The 17,500-nt window shown below is 44.5% G+C and overlaps 1 protein-coding gene across 4 annotated transcripts in view; it reads right to left on the bottom strand.

The window, feature by feature from the left end:
- The window catches only part of lrp4 (low density lipoprotein receptor-related protein 4), a 118,503-nt gene that overhangs the window by 62,609 nt on the left and 38,394 nt on the right, over positions 1-17,500 (bottom strand). For 3 of the 4 annotated variants that reach the window (XM_080766119.1, XM_080766120.1, XM_080766122.1), the window contains exon 2: positions 2,820-2,966. In XM_080766119.1, the coding sequence (XP_080622245.1) occupies positions 2,820-2,966 (147 nt within the window). Of the gene's footprint in view, positions 1-2,819; positions 2,967-14,846; positions 14,867-17,500 lie in introns of those variants that run through there. The other variant, XM_080766121.1, reaches the window with a different exon arrangement.

The raw sequence follows: 17,500 nt of genomic DNA, 5'->3' as shown, positions 1-17,500 counted from the left end.
GCATTATGCTGTGCTTTAGCTATTGAAAAATAGCAGACCTACAAGCTCGTAGCGCGCCACCGAGTGGCGCGCTACGAGCTTGTAGGTCTGCTATTTTTGAAAAATCAAAGAACGACTGACATAGGGCTGTATTTTGCGTGTCTTAAGTACCAGGTCTTATTCCCTAACTTGAGTAAACCTAAAGACCTGGAGTTAGGGAATAAGACCTGGTACTTAAGGCACGCAAAATACAGCCCATAGAAACATAGCTTTTTCAGAAAACTGTCGGGATGTAGAAGACATTTTTTAGAATCTGATCTCAGGTCAGAATGTGTTAAGAGACTGGCTGGAGCACGTCCAAGGAGCAGACAGGCGAGGTGTGCGCCGCCTGATGTACTGTATGCGGTCGATCGGACAGTACTAATGGATTGGGAAGGGCCAGTGAATGGCGCTGCTGGTTTCCGCGTGGCGCCCGCCCCCTTAAACAGAGAGAGACACCGCACAGATCAATACACGGCGATCAGGAGCCGTGGAATGTCCTATTGGCCGGCAGATCAATAGCGCTTAGCATCCCCCCCCACCCACCCCACCATACCCACCCAAGTAGACTAATGTGATAGAGAGAGGCAGATGGAGGAAGGTTAGTACACGAGCATGCACGCACACACACACACACGCACACGCACACACACACACACACGCACGCACACACGCACACTCCGACTCCTGACAGGTTTAGGACGTGTCAAACAAAGCAGCATCTGGTGCTTCACAGTAATAGAAAAAAGAACAGCCTGAAGCCAGACAGCGGTTGACAGCATCAATATACTTTAGGAAAAGAGTACAAAAAGGAATAAAAAAGAGCAGTTCTTCTTCTTCTTCACTCCTCCCTGACATGCTCTGCTGAGAGAATAACTCCCCGATCGCCCCCCCGCCCCCCCGCCCGCCCCCCACGCTATATCTGCTGCCAAGGCTCTCCTGTATAACCCACTACCCCTCCTCTGCCCCCCCGGAATGCAATGCCATGCCCAAAAGTCACTCAGGCATTATTGCACTGGGCATTCTCTGAAGCACAGCCACAGTACAACGACAAACAGGGGAATTGACTTGATATTGTGTATGGAACACAGTAAAAACCTCTGTGTCTTGAGAGTGCATGAAGCTTAAGGGTCCATTTGGTTCAATTTGTCCACTCTCCGAGTTACAAATGGATGAATGAACACTGATAATCTGGGAAACTTCAAAGAGAGAGACGAAAACATGCGATCTGCTCATATCCTAACAATGTCATCATGTTAAACGCAATGACCGCCGGGATTAATTAATCTATTTATCGCGCACTGCCAAGGTTTTCCGCTTGCAACCCTTGTTTTGAAGAACCAAATATCCGTAACTGGGTGTTTTACGATGACATAATGCTGTGTGTGGTGTCTTGACTGGTTGGTTGAAAAATGGGTTACAAAATCGTGTGATAAAAAATATATTAACCCATTCTGAACGGGAACCCATTTTGGTGTTAGCATCATGTCATGCTTTAGCTATTGAAAAATAGCAGATCTACAAGCTCATAGCGCGCCACCGAGTGGCGCGCTACGAGCTTGTAGGTCTGCTATTTTTTGAAAAATCGAAGAGCGACTTGACATTTTTAGAATCTGATCTCAGGTCAGAATGGGTTAATCAGACCAGTGTGTGTCCAGTGGAAACCTCGTATGAATCTGATCTCAGGTCAGAATGGGTTAAAAGAAAAAAAGAGATACAGGCCATTGAAAGCAGCACATAGAGTGCGAGTTGATGCGCGCACATCTTCAAAATGGCCGCAGCCACTGTCCCCCACGTACACTGGGATGCCAACGAGTGGCAGCTAACGATTCGAATCAAAACATGGATTAAAGAATATAAATCCTAGAAAACGTACAAACTACGTTTGTGGCAGGCTCCGTGTTAACATACTGTAACAGTGCGTGTACGTGAGTCTATCTGTAACAGTCTATCAACAGTCTGAGAGTGAAAAGTTTCCCATTTGATTAAAACTAGATGAGATACTTAACCCATTTTGGGCGGGAACCCCTTTTGGTGTTTTAGACATTATGTTATAATTTAGCTATTGAAAAATAGAAGATCTACAAGCTCATAGCTACGAGCTTGTAGGTCTGCTATTTTTGAAAAATCGTGAGGATTTAGAAGATATTTTTGTAATTTTGAGGTCAGGCCTAAATGGGTTGAGCAAATTCTTCAGATACAGTAGATCTGATCAAAGCCACCGAGGCAACAAATGAAATGGGTTTTGATCGTTAATATTCACAGAATTGTAAATAGAATTGGTTGTGCGTGGTGGGTGTGGGAGGAATGCATGTCAAACAGCTCAATTCATAGAGAAATGCACCCGTCCAATACAACATGACATGTGGAGGAGGGAGGATGAAAGCAGGCAGAAATTTGAGTATTTGGAATGTGGTTATCATTCCAAACCTGCTTGATTCCTCCAGACTCGCATCTAATCCTCGCCTCCTCACTCGGAGGCGGGGCTATAAGGCCTCGTCTCACACATAGTCGGTTATTTTTAAAGCAGAGCTTTTCATATGTGGGGGGGGGGTTGGCCACACTCAAAAGCTTTCTTCATAAAAAACCAATCTTTTAAAAAACTCTAGCCACAGTGTAGAACTGTAGATTATTAAAAACTCTGTTTATGTGTCCCTGTGTAGACAAGACAAGAGATTTTTTGGCTGACTATGTCACATAAAGAATAATGGAGGGGGAGAGAGAGAGAGAGAGAGAGAGAGAATGAGAGAGACAGAGAGAGAGAGAGGTTAGACATTGAGGGTAGAGTGTGGAGGACTCACTGCATCCGTCCTCGTCGCTGTGGTCTCCACAGTCATTGTCCCCGTCACATTGCCACTGGGCAGGGATGCAGGTACACTCCCCAAACGCACTGACCGCACACGTGAAGTGGTTCCTCCCACAAGAACACTCCGCACTGCCCCGCACTCCTATACACAGAGAAAACAGAGAGAGAGAGAGAGAGAGAGACACAGGGATTATTAACACACTCCTATACAGAGAGAAAACAGAGAGAGACACACAGGATTATTAACATTGCTCATATCCTGGCAAATTTATGATAGATCGCCACTCTTCTTCGCCAACGTATGAATGGTTCATCAGATCTAGAAAAATGCATTTTTCTCTGATTTTTTTACCAACAGAACCGGTGATCGCGGTTACAAAATGTATTTTCCGAGTGAAAGAAAGGACAACAGATTAATACCTGGCAGTGAATTTTTAACCACCATTTTTTAATCACCATGACCAATTATTTATTTATTTTTCCGGTAGACTATTCTATACATCTTACCTTGACACTAACTATATAGACTAGCAGCAAACAAACCAACTGTCACAGACATACTGGAGTCTAAGCAGCATCGTATTCGAGTGAAATTTGAGCCAAATTTGACCCCAGAAGAGCACGGGTTTTTGATGAATTGAAAATAGTGGGCCCTATCTAATTTAACAATTGTGGAGTTGGTCACGTGGCTTTTGGTTGACAGAAACTGGTCGACATGTTCTGTTGCCCCAACAGCGGCAGAAACAAGCCATTTTAACCAGGCTACTTGCACACACTACAACTCGCTTACAATTCGCAAACCTGGCAACACTGCTCCGTGTTCTCATAGGCCCTCCAGGCCCGCCCCCACAGCTACTTTTCAGTCTCACAATCGGCCATCTTGCTTTTTACTTCGATGCGCGAGTGGACATTTAATGCAAATACATTAATTATAGCTCCAGCAAGCAAACACAAACACCTCAACTCCATCTCATTGTGAATAAGAATTCCGAGGGGAAAAATAATTTTTGGAACGCCACTTTCACCCAGTATGAAGCTAAATGTGGAAGCCGTGTGTGTCACACCAACACTGGTGACCCAGAGAATCCTGTGCCGATTCTCAGGCATCTGGCCTGAGGCACTGCCTGCGAGTTGGCTCTGCGTGCGCTTTTTCCAACTCTCACTGATTTATCTAGCTCACACGTCAATCACAGTCAGCAGCTCTCAGCCTGCACACACACGCACGTCTGTCTTGCGCACACGCGCACACACACACACATACACACACACACACACACACACACACACACAGAGACACACAGGAATAGGCATGCAGGCTAAGGCGAGTGGCAATTTAATGCAAATAAATTATTTATAGGTCCAGCAAGCAAATCATGATGGTCTGTAGGTCACAATCACATTCCGATTTGAGGGGTTGTGTTTTGTATGACATTTTGGCCAGTAGTTTTATATCTATCTCAGCTTTTGCCTGATAGCACACATGCTAACAGTGCTGACCACAACGTCAGCAGCATTTGATGACAGCTTGCCATAGCAACGTACAGTGTGCGCAGACCTAACGTGAGCTTCTGGGACAGAAACTTGCGTTTTCATGACAGCAGCAGCTGCTGCACCCTGTGATAGATACTGTGCTAAAGATGCTAAACAACACAAAACAACATCCACACGCAAACCAAAACAAAACAAACCAGGGACCAGGGTTGCCACATATCGTGGATGTGAGAGTGAAACAAGCAACCAGGTCTATAAAAATGTTAATAGGCCAGTTCAAAGTAGGTAAATCAGAAATGGTCCGGAAATTAGTCTTAAAATAATCAATTATAGTGTTGACTGTCACACTTTGTTGTCTAATGTTGTTTCAGAGCAGTGGAACTCAAACATTTCCATGTCAAGGACTACCAATAGATAAACAAGTCCAAAGTAGCTTATAATGATCAGACTTGGCAACACTGTCTCTGGTTGAACGTTCTACTTTACAAGCTCACACATATGAAATATGTTTTTTTGAATCTTCAAACTGAGACATATTTGATGATAATACTGTTAGCACAGTCATCATACTCCAAGAGCATACAAATGGAACCAAATGGACCCTGATTTTCCCAGAGAGCAAATGGTATCAAATGGGGGTCTGTGGCCTAATGCATTTCAAACTGGGGCTTCTTGGTATTATATTCTCTGCATATCTTATCAACTTGGGGTGAATATTTCACCACAATACTTTACTGAATATTTCACAAGAATATAACACAAGAGTCAAATGTACGGTCAAATGTAATCACAATATAGGCTACAGATGTAAATATTTATGACACAGTAAAATGTTGAAAATTAGTGCTATCCCCCCCCCCACACACACACACACACACACACACACGACAGGCAAGGCTGTTGTTTGCATCGTTAGCAGGCAGCAGCTACCTTGGCACTGCTCTCTGTGACTGTAGTTGTTTCACCATGTTTGTGTATTTATGAGAAATAAAAAACACTTTCTGTTATTATAATAATTCTGTCAACTCCCGCTATTTCCTTCTTCCCATATTGCGCTGCAATGTAACTAGGATTCGCCGGCCGGAGGCCGGCGAAATTCTAGTTGTAAACAAGTGTAATGGTGTCGTCAACACACACAGTTAACAGTTTTTGTATTGAGTTGTACTTGTAATGTAGGCCCTACTGTAATTCTGCAAACTGTTAATAAATCAATCAATCAGGTGTGGGACGGTTTTACTGAGTTGTACACAATGCTGAGTGACACATACTTTCATTTACCAATCACACTTGTGTGAAGTGAGGGGCACTCTTATCATCATATACATCATCATCACATTACGTGCCCAGCCAATCAAATCATCGCATTCCGTGCTACAGACACACACACACACACACACACAAAGCTGTGCATAGGAGGGGGTAGCGCCCCTCAAAAACAGGTCAGGCGAGAGATACACAATAGAACACCACCAATTAAAATGAACAGCAAATGTGACACAGAGGAGAGGAGATGGGAGAAATTAGTTTTCCACACAGGATGACAAGTTCTAGACAGAGCAGAAAAATACAAGAAAACGTTATTTAAAAATAACTTTAGCATAATACAGTATTTTAGAGACTTTCTGACGGTACCGCCCATCACCCTCTCCAAACAGTACAATAACTGCACACGACAGGTGCTGAGAATTACTGTCAAACATGACTCACGCGATACAGGAATCTGTGTGTGTAATGGGCTTAGCGCCATTCAAACAGAGCAATAAATATACCTGACCTTAATACAAGTGTGTGTGTGTGTGTGTGTGTGTGTGTGTGTGTGTGTGCGTGCGCGTGCGCACGCGCGCAAAAGAGAAGCTATCATAGCTCCTCTGGTAATTTTAGCTCCTTTGAATACACCACGCAGCTTGTGACGAACTTCTAAATGTCTATGTGTGCATTTTGATGTCTGACGCTTTTGTGATAAGTAGGCCAGGACCCTATTACAAAAAAGCCCTTCTCAGTTACACGGTGGCCTACACACGCCCCCATGAATCTCTATACAAATGCAGGTACTGTGAAAACCTGCGTGCCAAAACAGAGAGATAAAGAAATGCAAACGCAGGCCATCCGTGGGACCGTGTCCTCTTATTCAACGTTCCCTTTGGAGATGTTTCTGAGGACATTAGGTAATCTAAACAAACAAATAGAAGGGGGAGTCAAAAAGAAGCTCCTCTGCAGGTAAAATCTGAATCCCACCACCCCCACCCCCCCCTTTTCCCCCTCACTGTAGATGTTTCTTTTCCCTTTTTGCTTCCTTTATGGTGAATTCCTGTTCTGTTCTTTAACTATATAGAAGTGTCTATTTGTACGTCTCTAAATGTTTTGATGAATTGAACATGGTGGACCCTGTTGTAAACAAGTGTAATGCTTAATTGGGTCGTCCACTCACAGTTAACAGTCTTTGTATTGAGTTTGTGCTTGAAATTTACTGTAATTCTGCAAACTGTTAATAAATATTTCAATCAATCAGTCCATGTCATGGTTGGATACTGGGAGAATGATAGTCCATGTTATGGTTGGATACTCAGAGAATGATATCAAGGTATTCTGGCATGCAGTTAAAACGCACATTTATTTAGGTATACAACAGACTCCTTTGCCATAAATAACAGAGAATATATTTGTATTTCTATGCATACTAGTTCCAGTCCACGATTCTGCTCGATAAACACACCAAGGACCGCATATATCAGTGCCACTGCGACAACATCGTATATGTACTTATTTATATTCACCACACTTCCTGTTTTGTGCTGGTAGTCATGGGGACTGGTGACTACTTTCTTCTAAGCTATTATTGTTGTAGTGAAAGTAGTAGTGTAGTTTTAAGACAGGTTCACTGCCACCTGCTGGACGCAAAGCCAACCTCAGACTGCCACGGGCTGTGGGGGCGATTTAAAGGTTGCACAACGGATGTTGTAGGCGTCCATCTTGTGCTAAATAAGCGGCAATGCTAGCGAGCTAAAATATAGCCATCCTTGCTCTAGAAAGCGCCAATGTTTCCATCTAGACCACCGGATAATCAGCAAAGACCTCCGAACATCAATTGACTAAACCATGGAGAGCTCCGTAGATTAGGAGTTATTCAGCATTTAGTCAGCCTGTATAATGGGAGGTGGACGGGACCGCTGTTGTGCAACCCGGTCTAGGATCGCTAAAGAAGGAAAGGCCGAGCCAAAATAATAATGAAAAAATAGAAATCAGCTATCCGGTTTGGTATCAATAATAAAGCTTATCTGGCGGAGAATTCCGCCAAGAGCGGAAGGTTATTACATTCCTTATGGCGGAGTACTCCGCCAAAAGTAGGGAGTGTGTTTAGCCATAATGTCTATGCTTTTCAAGTTGGAATATTTGGTAATGGTGTTAGAAAAGCGAGGCTGTGGTTTACCGTCATCATTTTACAGAGGGCCGGCCCGGAAGCCTCTCCGCATCAAATATTTGTCTCCAGATGATTTGAAAATAATGACGAGAAGTATGATGAGAAACATGTGTTGGCTATTTTCCTGCACAACAATGCATTCCCTGCCATACCTCCATAATTCTTCTCACAATGTTTATTATCTCCATACATTTATCTATAATTTGAGGATCATAAATGACCTTCGGCACCCTGGCCTGTCACAAGGATTTACTCCACAGAACATCAGAGCTGGTGTGAGTGGGTCTCGCTGCACCGCACGGCTGCTGCTCTGAGACAATCACCATCATCTTCATAAACACGGCAGTAAATCGGAAGGCCATTTACAGGCAATAAATAAACCTTCCCATCTCACTTTGAATCTCACTAATGACCATTGTTCTCTGACCTTTGTGTGTATGTGTGTGCAGTGTGTGTGTGTGTGTGTGTGTGTGTGTGTGTGTGTGTGTGTGTGTGAGTGCGCACGCACGCTCACACACACACACACACACACACACACACACACACACACACACACACACACACACACACACACAGGATCACTGAAACTGGCCTGCAGCAACAAACCCCTGAGTTTCTTGGAACGTGTGTGTGTGTGTGCGCGCGCCCGTGCGTGTGTGTGCATGTGCGTGTGTGTGGTTCCTGGCCTCTTCACAAAGACATCAGTCAAAGCCAGGAGGGCCTGGCACAGAAAACCCCAGTAACCTACAGATCCCACCCACCGCACCAAATTAATGGTCTCTTTCTTTTCCTCTCACCCTCTTCTCTCCCCTTCTCTCTCCCTCTCTCTCTCTCTTCTCATTCCTCCCTTTTCTCCCATCCCCTGTTCATGTTTCCCCTTCGACTGCCTCCCATCCCTCCATTCTCTCTCTCCTCCCACACTTGCACTCCCCTTCATTCCCCTGCTCTCTTCTAAACTGGGGGTTGGGGGGGGGGCAGGGGTGAGGATGACCTAATCCAACTAATTCTCCCCTCTCCGCTTTGGCATTCTGTGTGTCCTTAGACTCCTTACATCTTGGGTGCTTTAGGGCCCTGAAGGCTCCCTGCTGGCTTCCAGACAGACGGGCTGACACACAGAGAGAGGAGGGGCTGGGGGGTGCAGCTCTGGGTGATATGTTTGAAATCAACGTCACAAATCTGCGATCACATGGATATCATTATGGATATACTGTCTGCATGTCACCGTGCTTATGTTTGAGAAGCAAATTGATGTTCACTGTGATGTTAACTAAAACTAATTGTGTAATTTTGTCATGTTTTGAGTTAAACTGAGTTGGAACAATCAATATCAATTTAGACAATACAGTTGTCTACGATTGGTGTTGCAATCCCCAAACCTAACAAGGAAGAGAGCGTAAGAGAGAGAGAGAGAGAGAGAGAGAGAGAGAGATGGGGGGGGGTTATATATTTTGGAGTCTAGAGTGTGGCTGTTGGACCATGTGACCAGAAATTTGAGTCATGCTAAATCATGCTGCTTATTATAGGAGTATCAAATTCAATGTGATTTCTATTCATTTTTGTTCAGTTGTTATTGTATGTGTGAGTGTATGTGTTATTTATGTGTTAATGTGTGTAAGGTGTGAGAGTCTGTGGCATAGGGGGGGGGGGGGAGAGAGAGAGAGAGAGAGAGAGAGAGCATGTGCATGCATGCGTGTGAGAGTGAGTGAGAGAGAGAGAGAGAGAGAGAGCGTGTGTGTAAATGCTCACATTTCTGGCTGTGGGTTTGCACTGGTCTAAATTAGAAGCCAGCCTGTGCGCTGGAGCAGAAGTCATGTCACATGAAGCCACATGAGACGCTCTGCATTTGTCAAATACGCTTTAAAAAGCATGGACCGTTGGCTCAGAGAACATACAAGAGCTTACGAACAAACCATAACATACCAAACCACGCACATACAGGTGCACGCGCACACACACAAACACACACACACCCACACATGAACAGATGGTCTGAATGCTGTGGGACGTTTCAACATATACTGAGAGTAGATGAAGCAAATGATGAAGCATCTATTAATATGTACATCTGTCCTAAAACATAGTCGGCAAAACAGTCAAGCACTGACTGTTGAGCCATGATCCAGTGAGTGATGTCAAGACTAAAGTGTTTCCAAAACCCTACATACAGTACTGTGTGTGTGTGTGTGTGTGTGTGTGTGTGTGTGTGTGTGGTAGGTTCAGAGTGCACGGTGAATATGGGATGTGTAGAGCCGGCGGTCTCTCAATGTGCAATTAACTCAATCTCACTGCGCAGGGACTGTAGGGGCTGTACGAGGCCAACGCTTCGCTCACAATGCAAACGTTGTTGGGAGTTGTTGGGACAGGCAGTCAAATACAGCCACTATATCCCCCCCCCCCCCCCCCCCACCGCACCCCGACATACGACTACCAGCGTTTGCGAACGTCCGCCCGCACCGGAAAAGAAAAGGACCTCCAGCAGAGTGAAAGCTGAGAGACCACCTCCAGAGAAAGACACTTGGCCGGGGTGATTAGTACTGGGTGGGTGCAGTGCAAGACAGGTGGTCCTCCAGGGATAACATGCGGGCTACAGGCCACAAACCCCACGCTGCCTCATACCAGCCCACCTACAGCAGAGTGAGCCACCACCTGACGACTACAAGCAACCAAGCTGACCAAACCAAACCCCGGCAAAGCTATTCTAAGCCCAGAGAAGGTTGGCCTGGCCAGTGAGGGCCACCCCGACACTACAGCTTAGACCTCGCTGTCTGACATGTGTTGCACAGCCCCCCCCAGCACCCCCCGGCCATCCAATGGAAGACATTTGCTGTCGTTTAAATGTGGAAGTGGGGAGAACAGTGCAAGCCAACGCACACAATGACAACCATAGATGCTCCCTCTACGAATGATGTCAAACAGCTTAGAGTTCATTAACCACAGACCTCCCCGCAGACTACCCGGAGGGTCCCCTAGCACTGTGTGGGTGTGTTTGCATGTGTGTGTGTTTGCGTGTGTGTGTGTGTGTGTGTGTGTGTGTGTGTGTGTGTGTGTGTGTGTGTGTGTGTGTGTGTGTGTGGAGGTAGTGGGGTGTAACACTGGAGAGCCGTTGACTGATTGCTTTTCTCCACCACTATTGACGATAACAAGTGATAAGCAGGACACAGGAGAGGAAGCGCAACAAAACAGGACCACCTGAAAACACAAGAAGAAGAAGGAGCATGACTGGAGGACTCAACCTCCTTTTGTTAAAACTCTCCTTTTTTTCTCTCTCGCTTTCTTTCCGTCCCTCAGAATTCTCTCCTCCCTCCCGTCCTCCTGCATTCTCCGTCCTTCCGCTCCTGGTGTCAGGGCAGTAAAAAGCCTCATTGCAGAGGGGCAGCTGTGTCTCAGCACGCCAGCAACTGTTCCTCAGTTCGACACAACCTCAGGACATCCAGCAGCCTCTCTGTGTTAACGCACAATCACAAAAGGACAGGACCGGTGGTGCCCCGCCTGGCAGGCGGAAAAACAGTGTTCCTCCTCTCTGCTCTCCCTCTGGGAAAGTCAGAGGCCTGAGTCACACAGGAAAGACAGCGTGTCTTCTCGGTGTCTCCTGTGTCCTCTGTCTCGACAAGCCGCGTGACTCCCATTGAAAATGAAATGCGAGCCACACAGAGTGACTCCCATTGAAAATGAATTGCGAGGCACACAGAGGACACAGGAGACACCAAGAAGACAGGGTGTCTTGTATGTGCGAGCCACACAGAGGACACAGGAGACACCAAGAAGACAGGGTGTCTTGTATGTGCGAGCCACACAGAGGACACAGGAGACACCAAGAAGACAGGGTGTCTTGTATGTGCGAGCCACACAGAGGACACAGGAGACACCAAGAAGACAGGGTGTATGTGTGAGCGACGCCTGAGAGCATGGAGCAGTGATTTGTTTTTAAAGCCCGGCCTAAACTGTCTCGCACCCCAGTATTTATCACTCCTTTTAAATCCATACACCCCAGCCAGGTCCTTGAGGTCAGCTGACCAATTGCTTCTGACTATGCCCTCAACAAAGTACAGGTCTAGAGGTGACCGAGCTTTCTCAGTGGCCGGCCCCAAACTCTGGAACAGGATTAGGTCCGCTCGCTCCTTGGGAGCTTTCAAGTCCTCTCTTAAAACTCATTTTCTCTCCATGGCTTTTGACTCTATTTGATTTGACTCTATTGTACTGCAACTGTGTAGTTTGTTGCTCTCTTTTGTTGTTATACCATGCTATTTTTTGTCTTGGTTTCCTTTTTCTTTTACCTGATCCTGTACAGCACTTTGGTTGACCTTTGGTCTTTGTAAATGTGCTTTATAAATAAAGTTTGATTTGATTTGATTTGATCCAATGGAATGAAGCGAGTAGCAGCCATGCCCTCCCCCTTTCTGTGCTGGGTATTCTTGTTTTAAATGTGTGTTCTGTGTTTACCGTTTAGTGACATTTAATCACTCTTAAACCACTAAATATAGTGTACCATTGTGTGTCAAACAGTTAAAATAGACAATCTGCGAGCTCACAACACGATTGTGACTTGAATAACATGATAGTGTGGAAAAATAGGCAATTATTATTACATAATGGTCGCTAATGGCAATTATTTGAGATAATCAAAAGGTTTGAATAATCGCCACAATAATCATAATCATTTCCATGTTAAAAATGTCATGTCGAACGTCGAACATTTTACAAAATTTCAAAAATAGTGGAAATACCTGTGCAACTTTTGTTTACAAAGGCTAAAAGCCAAACAGAAATGTCATTTTGATTTATAATGTTCCAAATTCCAATAATGCTCAATGAACAGAAACACAATTAAACCTTAATCTTAATTATTTGAGTGACAATTAATCGTCAAGTAAAGTTTTTCATAATCAAGACAGCGTTATAGTGTAAAACATTAGGTGCTAACCCATAAACCACTACTTCTTTTTTAACTAATCAATGCAGTACAAATGAAATATGTCTTGTTTTTACCTATTTCCAGAGGAAATAAAACTACACCCAACAGCGCAGTTGAAATGAAATGTGTCACTTCAATCCTCTTTCGATTTGTCATGCTAAAAGACTGGCCTAATGACAGGCTTGTGGTTGTTTCAAAGTAGAACGTAGCGCAGAGAGAAAGAGAGAGAGAGAGAGAGTGAGAGAGAGAGGTTAGATGGAGGCAGAGAGCCTGATCACACTGTTAACAGTGTGGGGGGCTCTGACACCAGTACACAATACTATACCAGAGTGTAATTCTGTGCACATGAAGGGGATGACAATTTGTCTGAGAATTGCCAGCTGTCAGTGAAAAAGCCGCCTATCAATCACTGGTTAAACACGTGGCGGGTCTGCAATGCAACAGAAAAGCATAGACGGCCTAAAGCGTGGACAGCCCATGCGTTTTGCCGGCATTGAACTATTCGGACACAGGGGGACATTCTGCATGTTTAGTCCATCATAACGATTTTCTTTAGCATCTCCTCCTCATGGTCCATTTTCCCACCCACCCGACTCCACATTCCTCCCTGCTTCCTCCTCCTATCTTATCCCTCTCTTTCTGCTTCCACATGTTTCCTCTCAGATGCTCTATAGTTCCAGGACAGAGGGAACATGTGTCGGTCGGAGGCTTGGCTCCGGGACGGGTCATGCCGGTTTAGCCAGGAATATGCCAATATAAAGCTCATCATCCCTGACCTCACGTCTCTGCCGCTCCCTCTAAGGCATCTCATCTCTCCTTACTAATTTGGCCCCGTCGCGGGCCAGGTCCACGACTGATGTGGGCAGCCCCAAAAGCCACAGGAGCACATGTTGAGCACAAGGCGGAGAAGCAAACGTCACGGAGAAGGATGGAAGAATAACATTGCTTGGAGTGCCGTGATTTCAGTGAGGGGTGGGGATGGGGGTGGGGGGGTGAGAAACTTGTGAAGTGCAAGTGTGTGTGTGTGTGTGTGTGTGTGTGTGTGTGTGTGTGTGTCGTCGTGGCTGAGGGTGTAAATGGAGAGCGGCGCACAGATATACAGTTTGAGGCTCTCTCTGAAACGGATGTCAACTCTTCAAAGGGTCGACTCCAGAGCCCCGTCATCACCAACTCATCCTCCTGGCTAGCATGCACCATGACACACACACCACACAAACACACACACACACACACACACACAGTCCTGTGGCACTGGTGGCATTTGGTCGGCAGCAGGGTTCTTTTCTCGCCTGCTCATCTCATCTCAGACTTTTATTAAAAAGTCTCCCGTTATCACAGCGTGGCGCTCAATCACTTTCCTATAAAGTAAGTAGCGTGGTGGGAGGAGTGTATGCGTGTTATGTGTGTGTTGGTATGTCTTTCATGCTGGGTTTTCCTGACACTCCCTTCCACCGCGCCTGACAGGAGGATTCATAACAGAGCTGGTATAGTGCATGTCCATTAGGCGCACAAGCGTGCGCACATACACGCGAGCGCACGCACACACACACAGACAGACACCACGGATTTCCATTGACCACAAATTCATTTTCAAGCCCGTAAACGTAACACTTGTTTGTGTGAAACTTAACTTTAACTAGCTAAACCTAATTCTAAAACAAACCCCAAAGTAAGACTTGACCATAGGCCTGTTTATTGCCTGTTGATTTCGTCCCAGTGTCAGTTAATAGCTCTGGTGTCACTTCTTAGTCTATACTTAATCCGGTGTTGCAAGTTTCCAATAAAAATGGCTCTTATTTTGAAATCGCTCATTTTTTTTGTGGAATTCCGATGTCTGTTGAAGCCAAGCCATTTGTCGAAAGTAAGCAAAAGAACCAACGTAAAGACTTCGACCAAAGTTCATATTTACGATATGAAAACCATGCTCTTGTGACTTAAACAATGTACACACTTTGGAAGTGTGTTCCCTTTGAACCGCAAGACTGGTGAGTCGTTAATTATCTCAAGCTGCCTATACAGTTAGCGTAGCACTCAGAACACACAGTCGGATTGGGAGATGGATTGTCATCAATTAAAATAAACCTGCTGTAGTTTGTAGTTCTCTTAATGGATTCAATGCTTTTAAAAGTTCAAACAATTTACAAATGCATCCATCAACCCTGAAACGCTTTCAATTGTAGCTTCGTTGTAGTCATAATGACCTTACTTTGAATAAAAATCGTTGAATATGGCCTGGGCTGTGGCTCAGCGGTCCAGGCACCAAGTATGGCAGTGTGCCGCGGGTTCGACTCCCGATCCTGACGGCCTTTACTGCATGTCACCTCCCCATCTCTCTCCCCTTCCTGTCAGCCTACTGTCTGTCCCTCTATTAAAAAAATATAAAATAGAAGGCGAAAGCCACAAAAAAACATTAAAAAAAAAAAAGTTGAATATTCACATAAATATCCTGATTCAACCAGCAGTTACATCCTTTGTTGGGTACAGCCCTACCCCTACCCCAACAGTTACATCCTTTGTTGGGTACAGCCCTACCCCTACCCCAAACCCCAACAGTTACATCCTTTGTTGGGTACAGCCCTACCCCAAACCCCAACAGTTACATCCTTTGTTGGGTACAGCCCTACCCCAAACCCCAACAGTTACATCCTTTGTTGGGTACAGCCCTACCCCAAACCCCAACTGACTTTATTTGTCCACCTCAGAATCTGCATTTTGTTGAACCATCTCAGTAAAGCAATTTTTTTTAAAGAATATAATAAAATAAAAAACAACGGCAGCACGCAAGTTGGAATCAGAAAGTAACAAAAACAAAATCTACAAAGGAGAGGCATAAATATACAGTATTCTCAACACTCTCCCCTAATGCAACAAAAATATACAGTATTCTCAACACTCTCCCCTAATGCAACATAAATATACAGTATTCTCAACACTCTCCCCTAATGCAACAACATAAATATACAGTATTCTCAACACTCTCCCCTAATGCAACATAAATATACAGTATTCTCAACACTCTCTCCCCTAATGCAACAACATAAATATACAGTATTCTCAACACTCTCTCCCCTAATGCAACAACATAAATATACAGTATTCTCAACACTCTCTCCCCTAATGCAACAACATAAATATACAGTATTCTCAACACTCTCTCCCCTAATGCAACAACATAAATATACAGTATTCTCAACACTCTCTCCCCTAATGCAACAACATAAATATACAGTATTCTCAACACTCTCTCCCCTAATGCAACAACATAAATATACAGTATTCTCAACACTCTCTCCCCTAATGCAACAACATAAATATACAGTATTCTCAACACTCTCTCCCCTAATGCAACAACATAAATATACAGTATTCTCCTCAACACTCTCTCCCCTAATGCAACATAAATATACAGTATTCTCAACACTCTCTCCCCTAATGCAACATAAATATACAGTATTCTCCTCAACACTCTCTCCCCTAATGCAACAACATAAATATTATACAGTATTCTCAACACTCTCTCCCCTAATGCAACAACACAAATATACAGTATTCTCAACACTCTCCCATAATGCAACAACACAAATATACAGTATTCTCAACACTCTCTCCCCTAATGCAACAACACAAATATACCGTATTCTCAACACTCTCTCCCCTAATGCAACAACACAAATATACAGTATTCTCAACACTCTCTCCCCTAATGCAACAACATAAATATTATACAGTATTCTCAACACTCTCTCCCCTAATGCAACAACATAAATATACAGTATTCTCAACACTCTCTCCCCTAATGCAACAACACAAATATACAGTATTCTCAACACTCTCTCCCCTAATGCAACAACATAAATATTATACAGTATTCTCAACACTCTCTCCCCTAATGCAACAACACAAATATACAGTATTCTCAACACTCTCTCCCCTAATGCAACAACATAAATATTATACAGTATTCTCAACACTCTCTCCCCTAATGCAACAACATAAATATACAGTATTCTCAACACTCTCTCCCCTAATGCAACAACATAAATATTATACAGTATTCTCAACACTCTCCCCTAATGCAACAACACAAATATACAGTATTCTCAACACTCTCCCCTAATGCAACAACATAAATATACAGTATTCTCAACACTCTCTCCCCTAATGCAACAACATAAATATACAGTATTCTCAACACTCTCTCCCCTAATGCAACAACATAAATATACAGTATTCTCAACACTCTCTCCCCTAATGCAACAACAGGCCAATTACATCCCAGTAATAAATCTTTATTCTACTGCGGCACAAGGTTAAAAATAGTACCCGGGAGATCAAAGCAGGGCAGGGAAATGAAAGGATAGTGCTGTTATGCACGCACACGCGCACACACACACACACACACACACACACACACACACACACACACACACACACACACACACACACACACACACACACACACACACACACACACACACACACACACACACACACACACACACACACACACACACACACACACACACACACACACACACACACACGAGAGCAGTGATCGGTGGCAGGCCAGCAGGCTCTCTGAAGTCAGTTCAAAGATAACAGTGACTTGGCCAGGGATGAGTGCATGGCTGCTGGATGGACATGTGGGCTGGCATGGGACGGGGTGGTAGTGGTGGTGGGGGGGGCATGGTGGTATGTGTGCACGTGTCTGGGTGCGTTTGTGTATACGGGTTAGCATGTGTTTACCGGTATGTGTAATGTATATGTGCGTGGGTGAGTGTTTTTGTGCGAGTGTGCGTGTGTATAATTGTGCATGGGTGTGTGTGTGTGTGTGTGTGTGTGTGTGTGTGTGTGT

Source organism: Protomyctophum bolini (assembly GCF_963924005.1).
Source record: "Protomyctophum bolini genome assembly, chromosome: 1".
NCBI classification, from domain to species: domain Eukaryota; kingdom Metazoa; phylum Chordata; class Actinopteri; order Myctophiformes; family Myctophidae; genus Protomyctophum; species Protomyctophum bolini.
Note: the sequence above shows the minus strand (reverse complement) of the source record. Positions and strands in the feature narration are given on the sequence as shown.